Here is a 25,718-nt window from a genome sequence, read left to right as displayed (position 1 = left end):
TGTATGTTTAGGTTGCCTCAGGGAAGATTTCACATAGACAAAATTAAAAAGCAGAAAAATTGTGGTCTTTTATTTGAACGTTTTCTTGCTGGAGTGTTTAGATTTTTCGTATTGGAATGACATTAAATCAGTGTCGCTAAATCGAATTTCAAAATACCATTTTAAGGCTTTAAAAGAAGAAATTAAACCAAAACGAAATATATTTCATTTCATATTGAAGAGGCGGTTTCCTTAGATAGAAACTTTTTTTTTTTAAACTCAGATTTCTAGTTCAATCAACTAAAAAAAATAATAAAGAAAATATCAGAACAGCATAAGCAAAAGTTACATGACGAGCTGGTCTCTGGTCTGAAACATCTGTGTTTCCATTAATGAATGTGTATAGCTCTGCTTAATTTCCAATACTAACCACAGTCCCCAGGGACAATTCCTTCAGCAGAGGGGAAAGAACAGGTGACCCAAAGCCAGGAACGCCGCTGGCTGCCGCTGTCAGGCCGCGCGGCCCTGCCTGCGGAGGGGCTGGTTCGCAGAAGGAGTTTTCTGGCTGTGAAATATGAACAGCACGGGCAGAATATTCCTGGGTGAATGCGCCGACTTTGAATGAAAGACCTTTCAGTGGAGCCGGGGGTTGGTATCTTTCAGAAAAGTTATGATTAATCTCTATACAGAATGATAGAGTAGGTCTATTCTTGGGCTGTCAATCTGACACTTGCTGCTTTTGTCCTTTGTTAAATCAAACATTCTTTGTAGCACAACGTCCTTCCTACTGGTTGTGTGGTGGCTCCCTCTGTTTGCTCTCTCCTGTTGTTACCCACCTGCTTTGCTCTCTATGCTTTGGGCCTTTTTTGTTCATGATGATTTACAGTTTATGAATGATGCTCCAAATGCATTTTAAAACAGGAAATTTTACAAAGTAAAGAAATTTAAAGCTTTTTAGTTGAATACTATGCAGTACGTCAATGATCTAAGCTCTGAATTCACAGCTAACATGATTAAGGACGTAAAGATCTTGAGAGTTTTGAGGTGTTTAAATCTGTACTTTATATAATCGGAGAAACTGTGAATCCCTAAGGTTTGGCACTGGTTGTGAACTATTCAAAGTTATTTATACTTAAATTGCAGCTCCTGAACCTTATCAGCCAAGGCTCTGCTCCTCTGAACAGCACTGTCTTGCATCAGAGAAGTCAGGTTACTAGAATCTAGACTGCCTCTTTACCAAATGATGTTGTTCTAAGAACAGACGGTTATTAGTGCTGGAAAGTAGCAATTATTTCCTCCTCTTCCAAGCAAAGGGAACGTTTCTGTGGCAGACTCCCGTGGACTGGCTAAATTAATGGATCTCCGTTTGGTGAACGAGCATGACACACAGCACAGAAATCACCAGCAAGCTATTGATGCTTTGCTGCCTCACGTACTCAAGCCAAAACGTTAATTCTATTAATCTGCATTTACCTGTCATTATACACAGGAAATAAACAGAAAATAACCCCTAAAGAAAGTGATGAGGGCAGAGCCTACAAAGGATACCCAGAGCTCTCCAGTTTATCTGGTCAGACCCTGGCAGGCAGAGCTGAACCCGCAATTCCTTCCCTTCACGGGCTCTATAAAGAAAGAAAAGGCCACAGTGAACAGGAGTGGGGGGAGAAAGAGCAGTTCTGCTCATTACTGTGAAAAAGGAGCTGTCAAAGTGTCACCTTCTTTCATCCTCCCTCCCTCCCTCCCTCCCTCCCCAGCCTTTTTCTGACCCGGGGAATGGAAGCTGAAATCAGTCAGAATGAATGATGGGACCATGCAGTTGGTACAAAATAAAACCAGGGGCTGTGGCTAACAGGACAAAGGGGCCCAGGAGCCACCAGCTGGCTCTGGGGTTCCCTTGTTTCGGTAGCAGAGGCTGGTGCTGGAGCAGCCACGGGGGACACAGCCACCCCCTCGGGCACCCCAACCAGAGGACGAACCCAGAACACAACCAGGGGAATGCAGATTGAAACCGCAGCAAGGGTCAGGGGGCTGGTTCAAAATACAGTTTGAACACCGGCAACACCAGCGGCTCGTTTTAATGAGGGTCTGTGTTGGAGGAGAGTGGTGTGACGGCTCACCATAGGTGAGATGAGCATGAACTGGGGCCTTGGGAACATGTGCTTCTTTGCTGCGCTTATGAAAATGATTGAGTTTTTCCATTGCTTTATAAATGGAACTGTAAAACCGTGATCTGGCACGGAATACCATATAAAAAGTGCCAGGTCAGAGATGAGTGCTATAAAACAGGTGTAAAAAAAGTTTATGTGGTTTAGCTTGTATAAGTTTAAAGGGGGTTTTTTTGACCTCAATTAAACAAATACACATTGCATATATAATTAATGAACTTAATGGATTATATGCATTATAGCTTCACATTTTCAAGAGGTTAATTTGTGTTAAAAGAAAGGGTACCCTGTCATAATTAAAACCCATGATATATCAAGATGTTTCTCTCTCATTAAAAACACTGCAGAAGATATCACAGTTCAGACTGAGTCTGGAATTAAAAGCAGTAAAGTTCCACCTCAATAATTTGAGTAATTTCTCAACTAAAAATGCACTTTGAAAAAGCCACTTTATGTATCACATGGTGAGGAAAGCAACTATAATGAGATTATCATGTGATTTTTAGAAAAAAAAATACTGAAAATAAAAAATAACTCAATTATTCAAGATGTTAAAAACACGGACCAACTATGGAGAAGTGCAGAATGAATTTAGGATACTGAGTGACTGCATGATAAGAGGTGATGCCACCTGAATGAAAACTGATGGACTTCCAGGGTAGAAACAAACCAACCAACCAACCCACCCATCCCTAACAGCAGTTCCAGCTTCAGTGGAACAGATACAGGGATGGACTCTGAGCTTATTATAACTGCCTAGGAATGATATCTTTGAGCTTTATAACTCTAGGAATGTATCTATTCAGTTGCTGAGCTGCAGTGAAGAAAGCAAATTTAACATTAAAATTTATTAGGAGGGGAATAGAGAACAATACAAAAAAAATAATTATGCACATTCAGTGAGACTTCCACCTGCAACAGAGTAAAACTGGAAAAGGCAAAAAGCATGGAAAAAATCCCATGGTATGTATCTCAGCCACTTGCAGATGGAGAAAAGAGCTGAGGAAAGAAGCAAAATGGGTCTATAAACTTTTGATGGAGGTGGCAGGTTTGAAGCAGACCCATAGAAGCGGTTCTTAGCCAGCAGGTAAAGCCGGCTGTGCAGTGTCCTCCTGCAAGGGGCTGAGCTTGATGAAATGTTATGTGGGTTAAGAAAGCAGCTAACGTTAAAACAAAACTGAACAAAAACCCTAAGCAAGCATTAAATAGAAAAAGGACATCTCTAGCCGGGTCACCAAGGAACTCTGCCCATGTGCTGCAGCGAAAGGCCAGCGAAGGGCCGAGGGACTATCAGGGAAAGGTGTGTGTCAGTATTCAATTAGAACTTGGGATGTACATAAAATGACAAGCTACAGTTTGATATTTAGAATGTCTGTAACACTGCCTCATCTCCACCTGCAAGAGTCCCAGGTCATTGCTCTGAGAATCAAGCCTCCCTCACACAGCTGCAGTTTAAGAGGCCATGCTCTAAGCTGAGCTCAGACTCTGACTTAAGACCACAGCTTTGGAAGAATCATTGACATTTTTCCTTCACACCAGTTTCCACATCTAAAAAGTCAAGATTATAATGACCACAGAAGTAGGCAGCTGTTGCCCACATTACTTAATGGTTCTTTAAGATAGGAAAGGTCCATTAAGATAGGAAAGTATGAACTACAAGCTTACAAATGCTGTTTAATTCTTTGTACATCTACATGAGAGGTGGTGAAGTGCTGTTGTTATAAGATATCATTGATATCTAGATATTACCAGGATTTAAAATGGATGAAGTTCTGAGTAAGAGTGATAAATATTAGCTAGAATTTTGGAAAATCACAGAACCCTCTATTTCAGTGTGAGAGCAAACTTCTTGGGTTTAGGTGAAAGTTTCCCCCATTAACAACCTATGACAGTACATTGTGCACACTCCTCATCATCTCCTTGTGGGACACAGTGAGTAGGAGACAGGAGCAGGCAGATAAAGAGACCAACCAGAATCTAGTGTGACAAACCCTGCCCAAGTCCCTGCCTTCAGCTCATGCTTTCACATCCTATACTTCACTGGACAGACTGTTGTCCAATCTCCCATCACTTAATTCATTCCCATTCAAAGGACAGTACTCCCCGCTGAGCTGGAAACCAGCTCACACCATTCCATGGAGACACAGGTTTGTGCCACAGCCGTACCAGCATTGCAAAGATCCTTCCCGTCCCTCACTGCCCACAGCAAATTTCAATCCAAAGAGCCAGGCTTAGCGCTTCTGACATGCTGGCACACCAAATGTTTTCCTACAGAACTGGAAAAGATCATTTGTGAGAGCATTGGCCCAGTGGTTGTCAGCACAGGCTGAGATCTAGGGCGAAGCAGAGAATTTTCAAAATATGTTTATTAGAAATAACATTTACATTTATTTGCTCTTCATGCTGTCTGTCATGGACCTGTGCTGCTATTTCTCTGTTCATATTTTCTCGCTCCACGTTGCTTGGTATGTGCATATAAATGCACTATTAAAGATTCTGCTCAATAATTCAGAGGGCTGTGTGATACCTTACATTCACCACACATATGCAAGTGCCTCACCTATATCTGCTCATAAATGCATGTCTAACTTGGTTTCTGACACTCTGTCAGGGAGAGAAAATGGTATTCTATAACCACGGAAAGGTAGCCCTGAGACAGATAAACAACATTGTATCTCATTGAGAAAATGAATGCATTCTAAAATACATTAGGGGGGAACCCTCTTTTCCTTTCAACCCCCTACAATGGTACAAGAACAGCCTGACTATCCAAATGGAAGAGAATCAGACTGAGACAGCCGCCCTGTGAAACAGAAAGCTTAAGTAGATTACACAAGGCAAATAATTGAATATATGGCCCACGGTCAGACCTCTTGCATTCTTCGCTTAATATTCCTGAGCGAAGCAGTCATTCCAAACCTGGACCAACAGCGTTGCTTGGGAATACAATGGATTTCATTGAAATAGCACGACACTCTCATTAATAAATATACTATGAACACTTGAACTGTACTATTAGATTAATTCAACCATTGTAATAATTTACGGCACCAGAATAATAACTATTCTGTTTTAAATGATGAGAAAGTAACTTTGCATAATACTTTGTTCTGTGCAAATGTGGCCAAGAATTTATGTATAATTTGACCTCTGACATTGATGATCGTTATTTCAAACATCTATTGTTACAGAGGTTGTTGTGTGTTTGCCAGAACCAAAGATATAAAACACAAGCCATATTCTGGATACTTTAGTCCTAGTTAAATGTATACGTGATAAAGCAGCAGGACAAAGTTACCTGTGTAGATTATTAAGAAAAATCTCATGTAAAACCTATTCACATGAACATGTCTTGGAGAAGACTGCACACCATAAATTCTACAGACAATATTAAAAGCAAACAAGAATTTAGAAGAGTTGCACTGGGAGTAGATGATCGCTGCAGGTCCCTTCCAACTGAACTACTCTATTCTATAAGGAGAATTCATCAGTTTTGTAAGCACCGCATTGTAGTTTTCCTCTTCAGGAAATTTTAAAAATAGACCATAATTTATCAGATTGCAAAGTTCCGGGTCAAATCCCCAAAAAGTTTTCCTTCACGGACGGCTTTGTGCTTTTAACTTAGGGAACGTTTTTCCCTTGTTACAGGTGCGAAGCTGGCAAATAAATATCAATTCATAACAGCATGTGCTGCTCTGCTAGAACTTACGGGAATGATGCTAAAGTCAATCTCTAGAGCACTTTTCAATCGGTCACAGACCCACAGGGAACAAAAAAGCATTTAATTATAATAAAATAAATTTGGATGCCGCAGTCACTGGTTGGGAAACAAACCCCCGCCCTAGCTGAGATTGGCGTGACAGCCGTTGGAGATCTGGACTGGCATTGCACTCAGTTTATAAGGTTTTATTTTGGTTTTACATGTCAAATATATTGCCACAATATGACATTACTTTGATTTCAGCATTACATATATGGGGTTGGAGTACCCCTTAGAGAACACAGGGTATATTTTGGAGAGGTGCTAATCACGCCCAGTCCTGCTGGTACTTGCAGTTCTCTGGTGGTAGAAAGGACGAGTAAATCTCAGCTCTCTGTGTCTGCCACATCAGCCGTACGGAGCGAGGCATCCAAAAGGGCCGCAGAAGACGCAGTTGCTTGAAACACTATGATCATTACGCTTATTATTCAAAAATCATCAAATGAAACCTAAACACTATAAAAAATTACAGGCACTGCATCTTTGGGAAGTTTTTAAGGACTAGAAAGTGATTCTTTCTCAAGCTGGTGTCTCATGAATGCGTTCAGTTTTTCAGCTCACATGTTCTTCTGTATTAACATAGCGACATGAGAAGGCAGCGACAGAGAGCAGCGCTGAACAGGGCAGCACCGTAACTAGAGTTCAAAATCCAGGTTTTCCTCACAGAAACCAAAAAACCCTGTCAACTAATCCCACCCTTGGGAAAAAAACCAGAACTATTCTGCAAGCAAAACCTGGCCTGCTTGGATGCAGCCTTTCCGGTTCCGTGGGACCGTAGCAGAGACAGAGCTTAGAAATAGTAAACGTGATCTCTTTAAATCCTCTACAAGACCTCTGGGGCTTTGCAATGCACTTTACACGAGCATAGTCTGGTTTTATTAAGCAAAAAGTGGAGGTGAGACACGAGCAAGAGAAAGCGGGCACTCCGCACTATTTAACCACAGCAATATCATTCTCAGTGGGGAGGAATAACTGTCAAAATTAACAACACGGTGCTTTGGAACTGTGAAATGTCAAATACTCTGCTAAGCTTTTACGTGTTGCTGTGTATTGATGAGGATCATGGCTGAAAACATTGTGGCGAAACTAGTTCATCCAGCTACAGATGAACAACATAGTGCTTTGGAACTGTGAAACTTTAAATACTCAGATAAGCTTTTACGTGTCTATAAGTACAAGCTTTTATACATCCATTAAATACCACAGGAGTCCAAGTGCACGCTCTGTGTGTGGAAATTTCAAAATGCTTGGGAATTATTATTCAAAATGCTTCAAAATTATTGGAACCTGGGAAAAGATTGCTTGGGCCTTCCTCTGGGCCTGTATTTCTGTTTGGAAGCATCCACTATAGCTCCCCGTCAGAGACAGGCAGTGCACAAGATGGAACTCTAAGCATAGTGTGGTTGTTCCTACCTTCTTATCTTCTTGCATCCATTTAAAGATCAATACATTCTCATGAGCCTTACATTTTGTTTGGATTTCTGTAACTTCTTATATGGAATGGTGATGTAGCATCATGAATCATACTCAAATCAGGCTCTGTGTGGCTTAACTCGAGCCACTGATAATCATTTTCATATATCAAATTGGAGTTCTAATGAGGAAGCTCCAACTTGTGGGCTTATCTCTGTTTAAGAATGTATGGAAATGTGAACACCATTTTTATTATAGGAGCAATGGAAAATCTTCCTTCAACTTTCTAAACAACCTCTGCTTCAAGTAACTTCTCAAAATCAAATCAGCCCTTTAGAAAACTGTCTTTGTTGTCTTAGAATGCAATTAAAAAATAAAAAAAACCTACTAAAGCAAATGTCACATTGTTCTGGGATTCTCTGTAAACATTTCATTGCTCAATTAAATGTTCACACGAGCCTGTATGTGCTTAATGCACAGGACAGCGGCCAGACAGGCAAGGACACATTTGCTACAAATGTCTTCACAAATACTCTAAATGTACAAGTTTAGGGAGTGGTTACAACCCATTACAGTCATGTCTCTGCGCTTAGAATTGTAAAGGCAAATCCTCAGTTCTTCTGCAACTTAGGCTACTTTATTCTTTTTTTAAATACAGGAAAAAAACCCATTTATTTAAAGTAGTAGCGCTAGCAGAATGGCAATAAAACTCCATTTGATCTGCCAGCTTTTGAGCCAAAAGAATCTGACAGCAGTGGAATCCAATGACCATTTCCTGAGCACAGAGCCATTGGTTCCCCTGGGGGTTACCGAGGCAGTCACACTGACGTTAGCACGAGGGAGTCACAGAAATCCCATCCACACCAGCAGCACATATCTCTCAGACTGGGATGTGCTGGAAAAACCTCATTATTTCACGAGCAACTGTGTCACTGTGGACTCTATTCCCTGCTTTTGAAAGCTACTACAGTTAGTTGCAGAAACAACAGAGCCCAGAGTTTCCAATGGGATGGGTATGGCTCTGCAGAGCTCCCAGGTGTGTTCTGGGTACCGAGGGTAAGATACAGGGTAAGATACATCTATAAACACGGTGAGTCCCAATGGACAGCATGGTGTGCACAAACAGACACACTAAACAAGCAGCTCTTGTTTTGACAGCCCAGCTATCGGAATCCTACCTCTGCCTATCATTTGCAACAGGAAAGTTGCTTTATATGCTCAGCCAAATAAAAGCAGACTGACAATATCACATTGCACAGGGCCAGAAAAAATACTTCCTAGAATCCCAACCAATGTTACTCTAAATTATTCTACTAAAGGCCTCCCCTCCAGCCCTGCTGGACAGTCTTACAGGTATTTAGAAATGGATCCTTCCTCTTGTTTTCATAGGGTTTTGTTTTCTAGGTTAGAAAATGCAGCAATTGAAACATTTCCACAGAATCAAAACACCTGGAACTGATTAAAAGGTTGCAAATAAAGGAAGGCACTGAAGTGCTGCTGTAGGCCAAGACTTTGCTAAGCCCTTTCCTAAACAGTAATGATGCACTCGGAAGGAACCATTGATCCTGCACAGAGAACTGAACTAAACAGTGGTTTTAAGGGTCACTGGGAGCTTGTACACATGCCAGCACCTCTCCCCTACACTGCCATGGACCCAAGAGCCGACATCCCCTTTATTCTGAGAAGTGTGTTTAAATAATTCGTAAAGCTGCTGCCAGAAATGTCACCACAAGATGTTGTCTGTCGTCACCAGCACAGACACCTGGATGCTGCTCGAGGCAGTTGCGCATGACCTGGGTTTAAAGGCAGCTGAAATACAACTGCATGGGATATATCCTTTCTTTCTGTTACTAATGATGTGTTTGGGTTTTAACTAAAGATCTGGAAGTGATCTGGCATTTTAAACAAATGCTTCTGCTAGAAAATGAAATTTATGCACCAGAATTTGGGGTTTTTTTAGCAGCTTAGACCCTTCATCAAACCTGGAGCCTTTCATTCTCAAACAAGCATTAATAGCAGCCTCTGCATCTGAAACTAAGGTCATTTCTACTCCTAGTCAGATGGGGACCTGAAAAATAAGCAGTATTTATCCTAAATATCCCCGTTCTGGCCAGGATTACTGCAATTCAATGGGCCTTTGCTAATGCGAACCAGACTTCTGCACACTCATGGGATGCTGTATGACCATGAGCCAGCACTGGGCCCTTGTGGCCAGGAAGGCCAATGGTACCTGGGGTGGGTTAGAAGGGGGTGGTCAGTAGGTCAGAGAGGTTCTCCTGCCCCTCTGCTCTGCCCTGGGGAGACCACACCTGGAATATTGTGTCCAGTTGTGGCCCCTCAGTTCCAGCAGGACAGGGAACTGCTGGAGAGAGTCCAGCGCAGCCACCAAGATGCTGGAGGGAGTGGAGCATCTCCCGTGTGAGGAAAGGCTGTGGGAGCTGGGGCTCTGGAGCTGGACAAGAGGACACTGAGGGGGGACTCATTCCTGGGGATCAATATGGAAAGGGGGAGTGTCAGGAGGATGGAGCTAGGCTCTTCTGGTGACAACCAGTGACAGGACAAGGGGCAATGGGTTCAAACTGGAACACAGGAGGTTCCACTTAAAGATGAGAAGAAACTTGTTCCTGGTGAGGGTGGCAGAGCCTGGCCCAGGCTGCCCAGGGGGGTTGTGGAGTCTCCTTCTGTGCAGACATTCCAACCCGCCTGGACACCTTCCTGTGTAACCTCATCTGGGTGTTCCTGCTCCATGGGGGGATTGCACTGCATGAGCTTTCCAGGGCCCTTCCAACCCCTGGCATTCTGTGATTCTGTGATTCTGTCATTAATCCTTCAAGGACGTAAATGTACAGCTGGCTTAGTTTACTGCCAGCATTGTTTTTTTTAACGACACTTAATGTACTCATGCCCTGTGTGAAGGAATTTACAATCAAAAATGCAGGCACAGTGTGTTAAATCCTACCTGTAGCTGTTGCTGCCAGGCTAATCATTATAGGGTGTAAAAACCCACTCCCGGAGGATGATTAGAGTCTCAGTTACTGAGCAATATGGCACATTACAGAGCGCAAATGATCACGGAACAAAAGGTTGTGGTGAGGCCCTTCAAGTCATAACAACAACCAAGATCATTTGAAGAACTGTAACTGCTGGTTTGGAGGGGGAGCGGGTCTCTACTGACAGATTTCAGGCTTAACGACACAGTGTTGCACTTTGCAAAAACTATATTGGTTTCTGCCCCCCGCCACAATGTAGTTGTTTAAAGTATCTATAGAAAACAAAACCAAGAAAAAAACTACATTCGCTACAAAGACCTGGTGCTTTTTTTAAGTCTGTCGCCTCAGATGAAATGGTGTCTTTAGATTCTGTGTGAAATTTATAGACAAACTCCAGCCTGCTCAATAGTTTTGACTCAAGCAACAAAACCAAACCACTGCGCTTTGTTGTGGGTCTAAGCTGAAAGAAACACTGCAGCATATCAGTCCTGTTTCTGCTCTGATTTCAGTGAGACCATTTCAGACCTACAAAGCCTTTTTCACTCACTCTAATGGAAACTTTAACTAGTATAATATGCCATGCCTGAAATGTTTCCATGAAATTCTGCTCTGTGGCTACTAGAGCTTTAACAACAGCAGCATTGCCAGGAAAGTAGTACAGATACGGGGGGGTTGGTTTAGATGTTTTTGGATTGTGAGGATTTTGAATCTGTATTGCGTATATCTCTTGAAACATCAGGTTGCTAATTACTAAAAGCCTGGAAGTAAAACTCAGGAACATATTCTGCTTCCATTTTTTACCTATTTCTGTATTAGAAATGAGCACAGATTACATTATCCCTAATGTTCCCAAATACAAACAACATACTGCGAAGGCCCAATCTATCTTCTTCCTGAAGTCTGGCTTTATTAAATGTAGAAAGTAAAACTGGGTTCAAATTTCTTCTTAAGGATTTAGAAATGTAGGTGTTTCTTCTTCAAAAATTGTCATCCCACGTGCTATATCCCCATTTTCTAGGGGGCTGTCTCCACTGCCCGAAGCCTACGGAGGCTCATGAGCCTCCTAACAGAACCAGCGCTCGTCTGGAACCTTCTCCTGCTCCGACTGTACTTGCTGTTCAGGTGGAGAGTCACCAACCTCCCCACCCCTTCTCAGTGCTCGCACTAAAAGTTACAACCATTTCTCCATGACATGTGGAATTTTATAGGAGTTTGAAGATGGATGAGAATGGAACTTCAATGTGACGTTTCTAGAACGTTTTCATTAACGAGTATTTCTGTGTGTCAAATTTTATCCTAAGCTGTCTTCTTCTAACACGTAAATCTCAGGATTTGAAACTATTATAGAATGTCAAAATGTCAAGGGAAAAAGATTAAGTCTCATACTGGATGCAAGAGGAATGGATCGGCATTTGAAAACACGGGATCTAGTCCAAGGCTGAGGCGATGAGAAGTTTTCAAAAGTAATTGCCCAGGGCGATAAAGTTGAAATAGAAAATATGGTGTAAAAACCTGGGTGCAGAAGTTTTGTCACGTACTGTGAACTAAAATGAAAGCTAAATACTTTTCATAAATAAACACCTGAGGCTTTTAATTCTACTATGGCCTTATGATGTTAAATTTCATCATTGTTTTTACGGTCAGATAACACAACTGGCATCACCTACCGTTTCAAACAACTGCGTTTATTTTAAGTCTTCCTCCTAGTGCTTCATTGCAGAGAACTTCTGAGAGCTGCTTCCTGTTTTTCATGCAGATTTCCCTCTTTTCCTGTGGAAATCTATTGAGGAAACCCTATGAAAACAAGAGGAAGGATCTGTTTCTAAATACCTGTAAGACTGTCCAGCAGGGCTGGAGGGGAGGCCTTTGGCTGAATAATTGAGAGTAACATTAATTGGGGAAAACATGAAGCCCCGTTACCCAATCGTCCTATGCAGAATTTTCCTACTAACAACTTCCAGCTTCCCCCCGGTCCTTCACCTCAGTTATTAGCTCTCCTATTGAGGGGATCTATTGGGCTGCACCAGTCTGTGATGTCCACGTGTTGTTCAGGGAACAAGACACAGTGGCACAGAGCCATCTACAATTGAAGATCTTACCTATGTAACATTCCTTTTTAAATAATGTAACCTTAGTGAGTTCGGTGATACCTTGAACATACAGCAGCTCAAACAGAAGCACTCTCGGAATTGTGTTTTGCATCACTTCGATGACCTTTAGGGCAGCTCTGATTGGCTTTAGCCACCCGAGTTTCTACACTGCGGAGCTAAAAATCCAAAACAAAAGGAGAAAATGCACTTAATGTATTTCAGCGTAACTTAGTGTCTGTTCCTGGTTTCTGACGGCCTGGATGGAATGTACTCCCAAAGCCCTGCGGTTCTGCTGCACGGCTGAGTGTTTCCAAGGGAAACTGAGCCGCAGGTGCTGCTGAAGGATGGAAGGCGGTTTTGTTTCAATTCTTCATACCCTTGTTAAATAATCTATATCCAATTTCCAGGGCAGTAACTAGCCGCTCAGTCGAGTTTTCTGCTTGTTCAGTTCAAATGTAGTTGAAAAAAATCATGGTGGGGCAGGGTGGGAGGAGCAATGAGAGTTATTTTTAGTTACAAATAAAATCTACCCGTCTCTTTGTCCTGAAAAAATAAGTCCCACTATCAATCACATTACAGATCTTTCCAAGGGCTCCTGTCAGGCTTCCATTGTACCATTGTCCTAATTAATAGCAAACACACCTCACGCAGGGGCTCTGAGCATCTATGCACATGCAATTTTAGAACTTTATCCCAGATGTACAATATCAGTGCTGGATAAATTACAACACCGCTCAGCTTTAGTTTTCCTACTAGGGACCATTATCGATCTTGATTTTATCGCAGCAACACCCTTACGCTGACAAAACAGGCGCTTATGGAACGTTACATCTTTTACATTCTTGCACAGCCACATGTAAAAAAAGCAGGCGTGTGAAGAGGGTTATCAGAAAACTGGCCTTAATAGTGCAATAGCATGTCAAGATATGAAAAACCATCAAGGTCTGGCCAATAGTCCATTAGTAACCAGCAGCACGGTCTGCTGCCAGGGACTCGGCTAATGCTGATGTGAGTGGGACTACATTTTCAGTCTGTCTTTGCTGGGCTGCTGTGTGCCCAGGTTATACTTCTTAAATGTCTTTTAACATGTGCTTATTCCCTTAGTCTAGTAGATTAACTATTTTAGCTTACAGAACCTTGAAATTCCATATTTGGTCTACCGGAAGTCATCTGTAAAACCTGCAGTTTTTATATACATTCATACATTAACCTACATTTATGGCATCTAGTTTTTCAGAAGGAGACAGAAACAAGTTAGTCAGACCTCTTTTTCCTCCACTTAATATTTATATTCATTTATGTTGACTCTACAAGTGTTCAGTGGTGCTGCATATGGCCACCCTGCAAATTCCAGGTGATTTTAACTGTGAGGAGAGAGGGGCAGCACTTCCCAGGAGGGCTAAATGTCACCCACACCCCTTGGGAATCACCATTTCATGCTACTGAACATCATGGAAATAAACACGGCGTAATCATATTACAGGAACAGAAAAATGGCTTGTAAAGCAAAAGCTTGAGGAGAGCTGTTAAATGTGCTTATCTAAATCTTAACCTGAACTTGCATGAAGTCAGTTATTCAAAAATGGTGACACTGAAATCTTTACTTAGTAAAACATTGAAGGAGGTATGTAACTTTATTTGTATAAAGATTGCAGCTGATATGATGAAACTACAATAAAATTAAACTGGATTTATATCAATGAGACTACATATTTGGTTAAAATTATCCACCTGCTTAAGTATCCTGCTGTAGTAGGAAAGGTATTACATAAAGTTTAAACTAAGATAAGGTTTAAGTAAATTTGGTGATAAATACAATGCAAACCTGCTTGGACTGAGGCTTGTCAGATCAAGAAATTGGAGAAACCGCTGAGACAAGCAGAGGTCCCTGCATGGAGAAATGACGGAGTGCAAACAGACCACGGCAGATACCAGCTCCCACGTCTCTGTCATTGGCTCTTCAATTTCCAAATAATTATTCAACCATGTAACCAATAAAAGACAAAAAAACTGCTATATTTGTTGTCAAAATATACCTAAGAGCCTCATAAATGCAGGAATACTTGGCAATCTTTTCCGACCTCTATGAACTGGCAAATAACTTCTGAACATTTGGGAAGGAAAGTAATTAATTTGAGATGACTGGAAAGGCAGCGCTATTTTTTGCAAGTCATGTACCAGAACAATAAAGGCTGCAAGAAAGCAAAGGACAGGCTGCTTTCAGGAAATTTAAAACTATTGCAAAATGAATCAGAATAGTGGGCACAAGCTTGACTATAAAGGAGCTTGCAGAATTATACAGTGTCTAGCAGAGAAGCAGCACTCTCCGAAGATCTAAGGATGCTTTTTACAAACACCGGTGAAACAGAAAACACGACCGTATGAGGTCATTGTTATTCTTGTTTCCTGACACAGGATCTGGGGAGCACGGAGGCTGCAGTTTCCCCACGTTGGCAGCAGAGAGCTGCTGGCGCTGGCTCCCAGGTGTCTGCACGGAGCTCCCGGGCTCCGCGGTAACAGCGCTTGTGCGCCGAGCGCTCGGGGACCCGCAGGGACCAAACCACCAGACAGGCTTTCATGCAACGGCATCGCCGAAACATTAAGCGATACCTGACCTAGATGTGAAAAACAATGCTTGCAGCCCCTTTTTGTCAACATACTTGAATGCCATTTTCCCAAACGCTTAGCAAGAGCCGGTCAGAAATAACCCGCAGGCAGCTTAAGGCACAATGTTGCTGTGAAGTGAGACTCTTCCAAATCCACCAGGCTCTAAATCTATGATGTTCTGAAATCAGCCCTGAAGGAATTTGCATCCCAGTAAGAAGGTACTTTTGGTGTTCATAGCACATCCAGCGATATCTGCAGTTTTGCATATATCAAACAGAGAACTGACAATGGTTTGTGAGACATTTTAAGCTCTGAGAGTTGAATTCAGTAAGATCTCCACCCTGCTGCTAAGTCCGGTCTGAGTCCGTCTAGGAGAACACTTTATCTAGGAGACAGTAAAAGGATCACTGGACATTTGATCTTTACCGACACGCACTCCAGCACGCAGGAGTCAGCAGAGATTCCTTGGGATTAAAGAGCACGCATCTACGTGAAGGAATACGTGAGGGCTTTGTCTGTTACACGAGCAACGGCAGAAAGGAATTATCTCCAGGACCACAGCTCTGCTGCTCTTCATCTGGCATATATGCCTTTCATAAAGTATTTTGGTTATAGCTATCAGTGTTTTGCAATTTCATGGTATTTAGTTTATTATTAGTTTTTGGTTGCAGGCTTTGAAGCATCTTTCTGTATAATACGAGTCACCATACCAGGAGAGAAAAAATTTCAAGAGCAAAAGTTTGGAGATCAGGATGGATAAATACACTTAGGAGAATATACACCCACAACTCACACATAGGTAGTTATGTGGGATGCTTGTTTTCACATGCGCCTGTTGCTGTTCCTTATGGGCTGGGCTAAAAAGAGATGTCGAAAAACATCTGGAGAGGTTTTGCCAGTGGGACTGTCTGCCTGACTAGAGCAGAGAGCTGGAAACAAACACACCAACACTCTGTGTTCAGTCTTGCGGGCTTTTGGAATAACTCTGACATTACCAGTTCAACACAAACTTCAGTTATACTAAATTAAAAGAGTTGTTCCAATATGGAAGGAAGGGAAAGTCAAGAGCAGAGCTGTGTAACAGACAAGAAGAGGTAATGAATCTCTGACTTCTATTTCCATGACTGGGAGGAAAGTTGAATCCAGGTTTTTAACTCAAGAAAACCTTTGGCAGACAGGTTTTGTACCAATAGGTCGCTCAGGAACAAGGGATACTTGAACTTCTCTAGCTTCGTTTAGGTCTGCATCGTGTGCACCCAAACTCCAGGCTTCCAGTGTAATATCTGAATTTTAGCTAGCAGGGTGTGGCAATGGAGCTCTTCATTGCAGGGGAACAACATCTGGAAATCATTTCCTTTACTTTGTCACAAAAGAAGTCATTAAGGGGCAGGAATATCTGAATGACATAATTCCAAAGTGATGTATGTTTCTCCTGGATAGTGCAGTGACTATTAACCATAAAATACCCCATACAAAGCAAAAAGCAGCCCAGTTCATCAAGGACATGCTCAAGAACTACTGCTATGCACTATAATAATTTGCTAGGTACAGGATTTTTAAAATCATGATAATTACCTCATCTGTTTAGCCTGATCATCAAATGTTATCTTCTGTGGAGCAGCCCAAATGACTGATAGTTCATTAATGACGGTAAACTAAAGTTTCAAGGCCAAAAGAGGTGAAGGAAAGCAGCAAACAGACTCAGGTCTTGAGCTGCATTTCAGAGCAAAAGGAGTATATTCCATAGGTCACAGAATGAAACCTGCCCATGCAGGTAATTCCACTCCTCCATCATTTATTTGTAGTAGATTTATGTATGTACGAGTGTGTGTATTCATGCATAAGAGCACCTTTTTTGAACTTAGGTGGGCCTTGCTTAATGCACTGATATTTATTTTAACTGTAAGTGTGATGCTAACAATCGCACTGAAAACGAATTACTAGGTTTTTAGTACGCTCTTCACCACAGTATAATACACCAGACTAGAAGGATAGCTATTAAATTTTCTGCTAACTTTAGATGCCCACTGACTTATCTGTGTGTTCATGGTATCAAGTGTTTCAGAGCGAACCACACAAACGGTACCTTCATGATCCCGTGCTTCAGCATTAGTTCTCATACCCCACAGTTTCAAATTCCATGGCAAAAAAAAATCAGGACTCGATCATTGTCTGTACACATTACGTGTGCATATAATACGTGGTAATTTTGTGTACGCTACCTCACTTTCTTACCGCTTCACACAGCAGCTTCTCTTGGATTTTATGTTCTAGAACCTGCTGCTGTAACTGTGAGTCTTATACTGGAGGCTGTGTTTTTATACTGTAGTTTTGTACCTCTTTTTGAGAAGCATTGGTAAAAAGTTTGCTTTATAAATATATATACAAATAGGAATTACGTGTAGAAAGCCTAACTAAAGTAATCTGCTTGGGATTATGCAGGCGGGGTCTGGCAGAGAGGAGTAGAATCTACCTCCTCAAAGGAGCATTTAGTTGCTTTAACAAGGACACTGTTCCATTCCTGGGTCTCGTCTGCCTTGCTACTTACAACTGGCAGCAGTTTCCTTCTCTCTCGAGTTGTTGTTCATCCACAGAAATCATTCACCCCCTGTCTCAAATGAGGCAAAGGTCACATAGGAAAAACAGACTGTGATTTTACAAATAATAACTACATGGTAATGCATGTGCTCTGGGGGTTAAGGCAACCTCCTGATACCTTGTCAGTTGAGAACCTTAAAAGCAAATATGCTTAACACACAAGAATTTGTATCAGGTAGCATCATCATGACATCTGTGTTTCCCACCACCAGGGTCAGATTCTCTACGTTCCCTGCATAGGTTTCTGCTCCGAGTTCACGGAGCCGCTGACAGCGCAGCCCGTTATCATCCTCCACGTAACCCGCAGTGCGGGAGGGAGGAGAAACTCATTTGTGGATGGTCTTCCCAAATTTTATCAGGAAGAGTGTTTGGCCCTTATGCACATTTCTCTGCATATTTCATCATCTGGCACTTTACCCCAATCATAGAATATTGCAAGTTGGAAGGGGCCCACAAGGATCAGCGAGTCCAACTATTGTCATTTGCGGACTGACATGCTCTATTGCCCAAACTAGGGATCACCATTCTCTTCAGCGTGACCTGTAAGACTGTACTCAGCGACACCGACATCAAGCCTACAGGTTCTAGCTTGGCTGAACCATAACAGCATTAACTGGAGCAAAACAAATGGTAACACTTTAAAAACACATCCTCTGCCCTTATGTTTGTGTCTGCTTTTGCACTGTCACCTCTTCTTTCACTTTAACCTTCAGCCAAATATAAGCTTGAGCAGTTTGAGCTCCCAAACCTCTGCACTAGCAGGCACAATGTACAAAGCTTTAATTATTTCTGGTGCCTCTTCTCTAAAGTCTCTTGAATGTACAGACCTGAGAAGTGTCTTTCTGAAGGTGCAGGGTCTACATTCTTGTTCAACCCTATGCACTACCATTATAACAAGGTAGAAAACACACCAAATATGAGAAAAGAGATGCAAAGTAAACTGAGCTAACAAAGAGGGCACATTGCATCCTGTCTCCTTTCCCCATGTTCAAGTCTGCTGTTGCAGTAATTCTCATTCTCACTTTAACCGCTATACCTGTCCAGGGTGTAATTCAATCATTTCCATCAGCAGTAAAGCCCAGCTGAAAGATCTCTCCACCTGCTCCCTCCTGTGCATCCCCCATAAGATGCAACTCTTAGTGCTATGCACTGATCCAAATGTTAAACTTCTGTCCAAAAATAAGAGAGGGATGAGATATTTTGAAGACATGTAATTTCATAAATCCAGCTCATAGCAGCACAAACACTTGCACAACTTGAAGCATGTGAGATCAGTTATAAGAAGATATAGGACAGGAGCAAGGTGTTTAAGGAGAGAGATGATCAGAAAGAGGAAGTTTTTCTTCCAGATTTATTTGGCACCACTCCTTTAGGCCTAAAAAGCTCCTCTGGTCTTTGCTGTATGGACCAGAGCATGTTTAGTGCTTCAGAGCCCTACAGTCAGTGCTCCAGACAAAGGACATCCAAGGCCTTTTAGAAATGCATTTACTTCTGTTGTTCTTGCTTACATGCAACCTAAAAGATCAGCCTAGGAAACATATGGATTGGAACAAAGTTGACCCAAATGGCATGGGAAAGCAATCTGCAATGAAAGATCTTTGCATCTAAATCTTTGAGCATCAGAAGTGTCAGGAACACCAGTGTACCAACCAGGAAATACGCTTTTCTAACCTGATCTCAGATTCCAAGAAGTGTAGTGACAAGAATGTTGTTCACAGATGAACAACGAAGACCTGTCCTAGGAGTAGCTAATTACTGAGAAGCAACTTCCCTCAAATAGTCTGAGCTTGCAGGAGTTGCTCATTGGAATGGCACATACAGGCAATAAGGGGCACGTTTCTATTCTGTAATTTCGCTGCGGGCACAAAGGCTCGTGCCATCTTAAAAACACTTGAAATCATCATAGGACATAGTGACAGTGCAAGATCTGACTGGTTACCTACAATGTGCAGAAAGATGGAGAGATTCTGCAAAAAACCCACACTGTCATCAGCAGGGTTTTCTAGAGGATGGTGATTTTGGCAAGACAATAAAAATAATCAGCCAATAACAGAAGAACTCCCAGAACCATAACCGGAATTATAGAGGCTCTTTTGCTACAAGCTTCACCTTCTTTCAGTATAAATCCAGGATATTTAGTCATCTTTATTATAGTCACTAAAATTCATAATTGAAAAAATTTCTATTTAATACTTTACATATCGAGCAATTTAAAACCTGAGATTAAGCAATTTAAAATCTGAATTGATCACAGAAAGTTCATTAATAGGATTTCTGTTTGAGATGGGTTCACATCTGAGAGCACCAACCGAAGACAGGTATTTCCAGAAAACCTACACAGACATTTAGCTCCAATGTGAAAACGTGTTTGAGCTGAATGTTAAATGAAAAGTCATAAATAAATCAAAACCATGCACACCTTCTGAACTCTGTAGCTCCCCATAGGGGATAAGCCCAAACTGAAACCATTCTGAGCTCCCTGAATTCTGACATTCCGGCCGAAATAGTACAAAAATTAGAATCACATATCAGTTAAAAAACACAAGTCACACACTTTTAAAATAAAGGATAGCTTAGTTTGTATAGCTGTACTTAGAGCAATGTACACATTCATGCGGCTGGTTGATCTGCTCCAAATACGTCTCCGAAAGAGACAAGTTAAAGGTCTATGAATGTGAAGCTAAATAATTCCTCAGGGTTATTTCATGATTAATCAGGAATTATATAAGTTAAAGATTTGTTTAGTGCCAGAAGCAGGTTGGTTTCGCTGCAGCTGGAAGTCTCCATAACAATCCCAGGAAAGCCAATTAAAAGCCAATTAGTCACGGACATTACTTTAAGGTCCAGTACTCTGCAAACTCTCCCCTCTCCGGTTCTCCTGCTCCGGCGCTGCCCATTCTGCTCAGGACAAAGGCTCGGGGATGCCGCGGCCCCTCTGCCCGTCTCCATGGAAAACCGGCCACAAACGCTTCCCAGGCACCTTCTGCAGCACTTTCCCCTCTGATCCCCGCCCTAAACAGACGTGCTGTTTATTCACTCCTCATTTATGAAGCCGCATTATATGCTGTGTGAATACTAATGAGAAAAGAATTAAACCGGTGTTTAAGAATGAGCGAAGATTCCTCCTTTCACCGTTAACCGTGACAGCAAAAGCTGGTTGGCCTCTTTCGTTAGGCTCTTCTTTAAATCCTGAAACCTCTGCCAAATTAAAATTAGAGACCAGATTTGGCAATAAAGAAAATAAAAAGCTCGCAGATGACAAAAAAATGACCTAGTGGTTAAATCCCATGAGAAGAAATCAGGAGATCATGAAGCTCCCTTTTTCTCCTACCAAGAAGTGCCACCATGACTGCATTCATGCCTCTGTCACCACGCTTGAGAACGATGACAAAACACCACATACTTCAACAACTAATTGAGGAGCATGAAGCAACCCTAAGAAATTAAATCTTCTGGTTGCATCTACTTTAAAGGCCAAATAACAGAAAATCCAGTCAGAAATTTGAAACATCCTCCAAAGTGAGTGTGGGATCCTTTATCGATAGCAAAACGAACAGAAGGAGAAGGCCTCTTTCTTCCTGTAGACAGCAAAGCTCCCTTGGTACCCGTAATGCTGTCCTTCTGTGCAACATTTCTGATTAGAACCTCTTTCAATCCATCTCAAGCTTGGTTTCTGGTCAGAGTTTAAGGGAATGGGACGTTTGGAATGGTACATGAACAATCTTAGCAGCCCCCAACCCCCCTCCTCAGTCTGCCTCCTGATCTTTGGCACCAATTCAGCAAATTATTGCCTTAAATCGTTTATGGATTATATGAATTAAACCCAACTGTGTGTGTACATTTCTCCTCTGGAACCGTATTGCACAGGCCGTTCCCCTCCCTGTACCTGTGTCACCAGGCTGCTGGTCCTGTCCTTGCCTGTCACCTTCCCTGCTCACTGCTGTGGACATCGCAGTGCACTGCTCTCCTGGCAAGATGTACTAAAACAACTCATTTCCAGTTCTGTTATTGCCAATGGATCCCTGACTTCATATATTAGCTAATCAAATACTTTTTTTTTGACTTGTGTATCTACTCATGCTGCTGCTTGGGTTTTTTCGTCACCTTTATCTGGTATAGATGAGCTCTGAAATCCCAGCTTGGCTGGCCACATGTTCCTTCACAAACATTTAAAATCTGCTCCATTCCTAAACGCCTTGAAATCATTTCCATGCATGGTTCTAGAAAACGAAGTTGTATCTTAATCTGTGCTGCCTTTCTATTTAGGTGCACTAACTGTGCTATATTTCTTCTGTTGGAGAAGCAAAGGCACAATGTGATTTGATGCGACTGGTAGAGCCTGCGCCGCAACCAAGACTGAAATTCTGGAGCACCTGGGCCTGCAAACCGTTGCTCAAAACTTACGTTGCTTTCTAGTTTCCCAGATGAACATGTCCAGAGGAGACAGATGTGGCTGTCTTTAGTCGATATATTGGGCAGAAAGACCTAATAAAACACACCATCTGTATGGCTTCCTGAATTTCTCCACATTAAGAGAGAGCTGACGAAGTCCTCTCAAGAAAATTGCTGCAGAATAATCAATTTATGCTTTGTATTTCATCAACTTATTATAAGTTTCTTTACAAGAACCAGAGAGAAGTGAAAGCTATTATGAAGGGAGTTTGCTATTCTAAATCCTGAATTTTATAGGAGGAATTGTTTCTTTTTCTGCACCAAACTTCTTGATGTTCCTTGGAGTGCAAGTTAAATTGAAAATAGGCTGCCAGATGTATTATAAGAAGTTCATACCACCAGCAGATCTCCCATTAAACATCACAGCATTTACCTACTTCTGCCAGAAAAGATTCTCATGATACTTGAATATTCTCAATATTTTACGGGTTCAAATCTTAACCAACTTTGAGACTACAATGAGTATTCACTGAAATGTCAACATCTCTGTATTATGTCTCTGAAATCCAAACAGATCTAAATTATATTGCAACAGTCTCCACAACACCAGCTACAGCCCTCAAGAGATTGTTAAGTATTCTTTTATGAGGACCAGATCCCAAATATATTTGTCTTCAAATGAAGGAAATTAGCACATTTCAGAAAAAAAAGGCAACAACCTTGTGAAAGGAAATACTACTATATTCCACAACAAATGTCCAGAACCCTGAAGCTCCGCAATGCTCCCAGGAGCCCCCATTTGAAATGCCCGGGTTCAATAGTACTTGCTATTTGTGCACTACCACATCGTCATTTTGTCCAGAATTAATGAAGCTAAATGACTGGCCAGGCTCCATTCTGGAGACTGCTATTTCCCTCGGCTTTACAGGAAATCCAATTGTTGCTAAGCAAAATAATACCAGAAACTCTAAACAAAATCCATCATTAGTTTTTATGCACTCAAGGGGGTAAAAAGAATTGCTGGTTCCTAAGCATGGTTTACCCCAGCTTCCGTCCCTACAGATAATTTGAAATATTGCCTGTTGTTGTTGTTAAATTCAGAACCTTATTCACGGAACTACCATTGGTGTGGTTCTTCAGGAACCCACACAGCTGTGTTAGGTTAAACAAAAGCTCTCTGCAATACTTATCTCTAATTTGGCATCAGCATCTCTATTACTACATCTAAATTCTGCTTTCTAGCAGTAGCTAGATTTACAGGCAGGAGTATTTAGGAGATTGATACAAAAAGATAGAGTTATACAACTGGTTTCAGTAGGACCAAGTGTTCCAGCTCTCACTTTTCTTGATGGATATCTAATGTTTTAAGTGCAAGGAATATTCAAAACTCATCAGACCAAAACTCATCTTAGGAAGAATTTGAAGGGAACTTAATTTACTATAGAACTCCTGAATTTGGTTTGCTTTCTTTGGCATGTAGATTCTTTGTGAACTACATGACAGCTCATACTGGAAAAACTATAAACACATTATTATACGGCCTAAATAGGAAAATATCCTATGGCAATGCCATCTTTCAGTACATCCCTCCGAAACTGCAGGAGACCAAAGCAAACAAACCCAAATGCATTACAACAGAAAAAGTAGTAGCTCCAATGGACTCATCATGACTGTCATTTCCCATCCTTCCCAAAATGTAATATTATTAGATTACTAGAAAATAATTATGTTGTTAGATTCGTTAGATTTTGGGTTATATACAAGAAGTTTTCATTTTGCTATAAAGAATGACATCTATTGTCTTATGTGCCTGTGCCTTTTCCTGTTGGGGTTAGAACGTTTTCAACTCAAAGACATGTAAATATATTCCAGATTTTTCCTTATACAGGTGCTACCCTGAATCTCCTTGAAGGTACTGCCTCAAAGCTGTCCGTTTAACCAACTATAAGCTCCTCAGTCTGCACAATCATCCTTCACTGAATTACTTTTTTCAAAACATATTCACTTTGGCAAGTGTAAGGACACTCAGTTACAGTATTTGGTCTGTGTACCATTCCTTGGAAGCTTAACCTGTTAAAACACATGGATATAGTATCCTCTACATTCCACTCAGAAAAAGACATAATTTCAAATGAGATTGTCAGCAATTCAGAAGCCCACTGCTGAGACACTTCTGACCCACAACTTGCTGCTGTTCAGATGCGCCGTTGTGACTTTTCAGCCTGACGCTGCTTCATCTCCAGTACTCGGCAGACTTAGATCAAACTGCTTGACATTTCTAAGCCCGAGCACCAGATGCTCGACTTTGCACCCAGCGATGGTGACAGGGTGCCCGTGGTAAAAACAACGCATGTGCTGGAGAAGAGGGAGTTTATGGTCAGAGCAGACTGATTCCATATGCAGATTCTAGATGTCTTTGACCTGAACTAAAAGCTATAAGTAACATTTAGTTCTTAATACCTAAAGACCAGCTGACACCTGCCTTCCTTTGATTCTTGGTGAAGGAACTGAATGCAGCCCTTGGGGGTTCAATTTTACAGGCGCTGAAGATAGAAACAGAACCCCAGGCTGGCTGGGTTGCAGGACCTCTGTAGATCCCCAGCCCAGCGCTGCTCACGCAGGGTCACCGAGCAGATCACACAGGTGGGTCCAGGCGGTTTGAATGTCTCAGAGCAGGAGACTCCACACCCGCTCTGGGCAGCCTGGGCCAGGCTCTGGCACCCCCCAGCAAACAAGTTTCTGCTCATGTTCAGATGGAACCCCCTGTGCTTAGTCTGTGCCCGTTGCCCCTCACCCTATCACTTGGCACTTGTTCTTCTATAGCAAGTGTGAACAACTTCATTCAAGGTCGTCCATGTGCTATGCTGTGCACACTCATCTTGGCTTTCCAAATATCCTACAAGTCCACTTTCCTCTGCCCTTCTTTTCCAGGTCCGAACCGGCGCAGAAGGGAGCAGCCTCGCCGGGCGCAGGACACGGCGCGGCCGTCGTGCAGCCGCATCGACGCTCTCCCACTGGCGGAGCCGGCATTGCCGAGAACGGTATCGAACCCTGTACCCAACTACTTTATTTCCTCACTGATTTGCAAGATCCTCAAGAGAAAAACTAATGTTGATATTAAACCACCAAAGCCACAAACAAATCCTAATGAGTCTTGAAACCTTAGGTGTAAATAAGAGACAATATATCACCTTTCTGCTTCCCACTCCCCACACATGGCACATGGAGTTATGATTTAAAACTGACTTTAAAAAGACAGCAATTGGGGGTGTCATTGAGCTGCTGCAGTGATGAAACATTTCTGATAGCTATCTTGGAAGCCAAACTCTTTTTTCTCTCCCCTCTCCATAATGGTTTACATGCCAAATAATAGGAAATGCAAAGGTGAAAAACATTTTCATCAATAAAAAGGATTATTCAGGCAGAAAATAATAGTAAGTCAGAAAGTCAAACAAATAAATTATGTGAACATGTGGGATAAACCTAGATATACTAAATAAGTATAGAAACAGATTTATGGATAATTTGTTTAGATATAACTTAATAAATAGAATTTCTTAGATGAGAAGAGCACTCACATCAAAAGAATTAGGCAAGTTATTCTGCATTAGATAGGCTGCAAATATCTAAATATCACAATAATAAAGTGCTCTATGATTCTACTGACAGGTTTTTTTTTTAATATTAGTTTAGCAGAAGAATTTTAATATAATATTTGCTTTAC

General features: G+C 41.7%; 1 protein-coding gene across 5 annotated transcripts in view; it reads left to right on the top strand.

The window, feature by feature from the left end:
* EFCC1 (EF-hand and coiled-coil domain containing 1) overlaps window positions 1–25,718 on the top strand; it is a 51,409-nt gene that overhangs the window by 11,756 nt on the left and 13,935 nt on the right. For all 5 annotated transcript variants that reach the window (XM_013367100.3, XM_065074887.1, XM_065074883.1 and 2 more), the window contains exon 3: window positions 24,926–25,035. In XM_013367100.3, coding sequence (XP_013222554.2) covers window positions 24,926–25,035 — 110 coding nt within the window. The remainder of the gene's footprint in view (window positions 1–24,925; window positions 25,036–25,718) is intronic.

This window comes from Columba livia, chromosome 10 (assembly GCF_036013475.1).
Source record: "Columba livia isolate bColLiv1 breed racing homer chromosome 10, bColLiv1.pat.W.v2, whole genome shotgun sequence".
Lineage (NCBI taxonomy): Eukaryota > Metazoa > Chordata > Aves > Columbiformes > Columbidae > Columba > Columba livia.
Note: the sequence above shows the minus strand (reverse complement) of the source record. Positions and strands in the feature narration are given on the sequence as shown.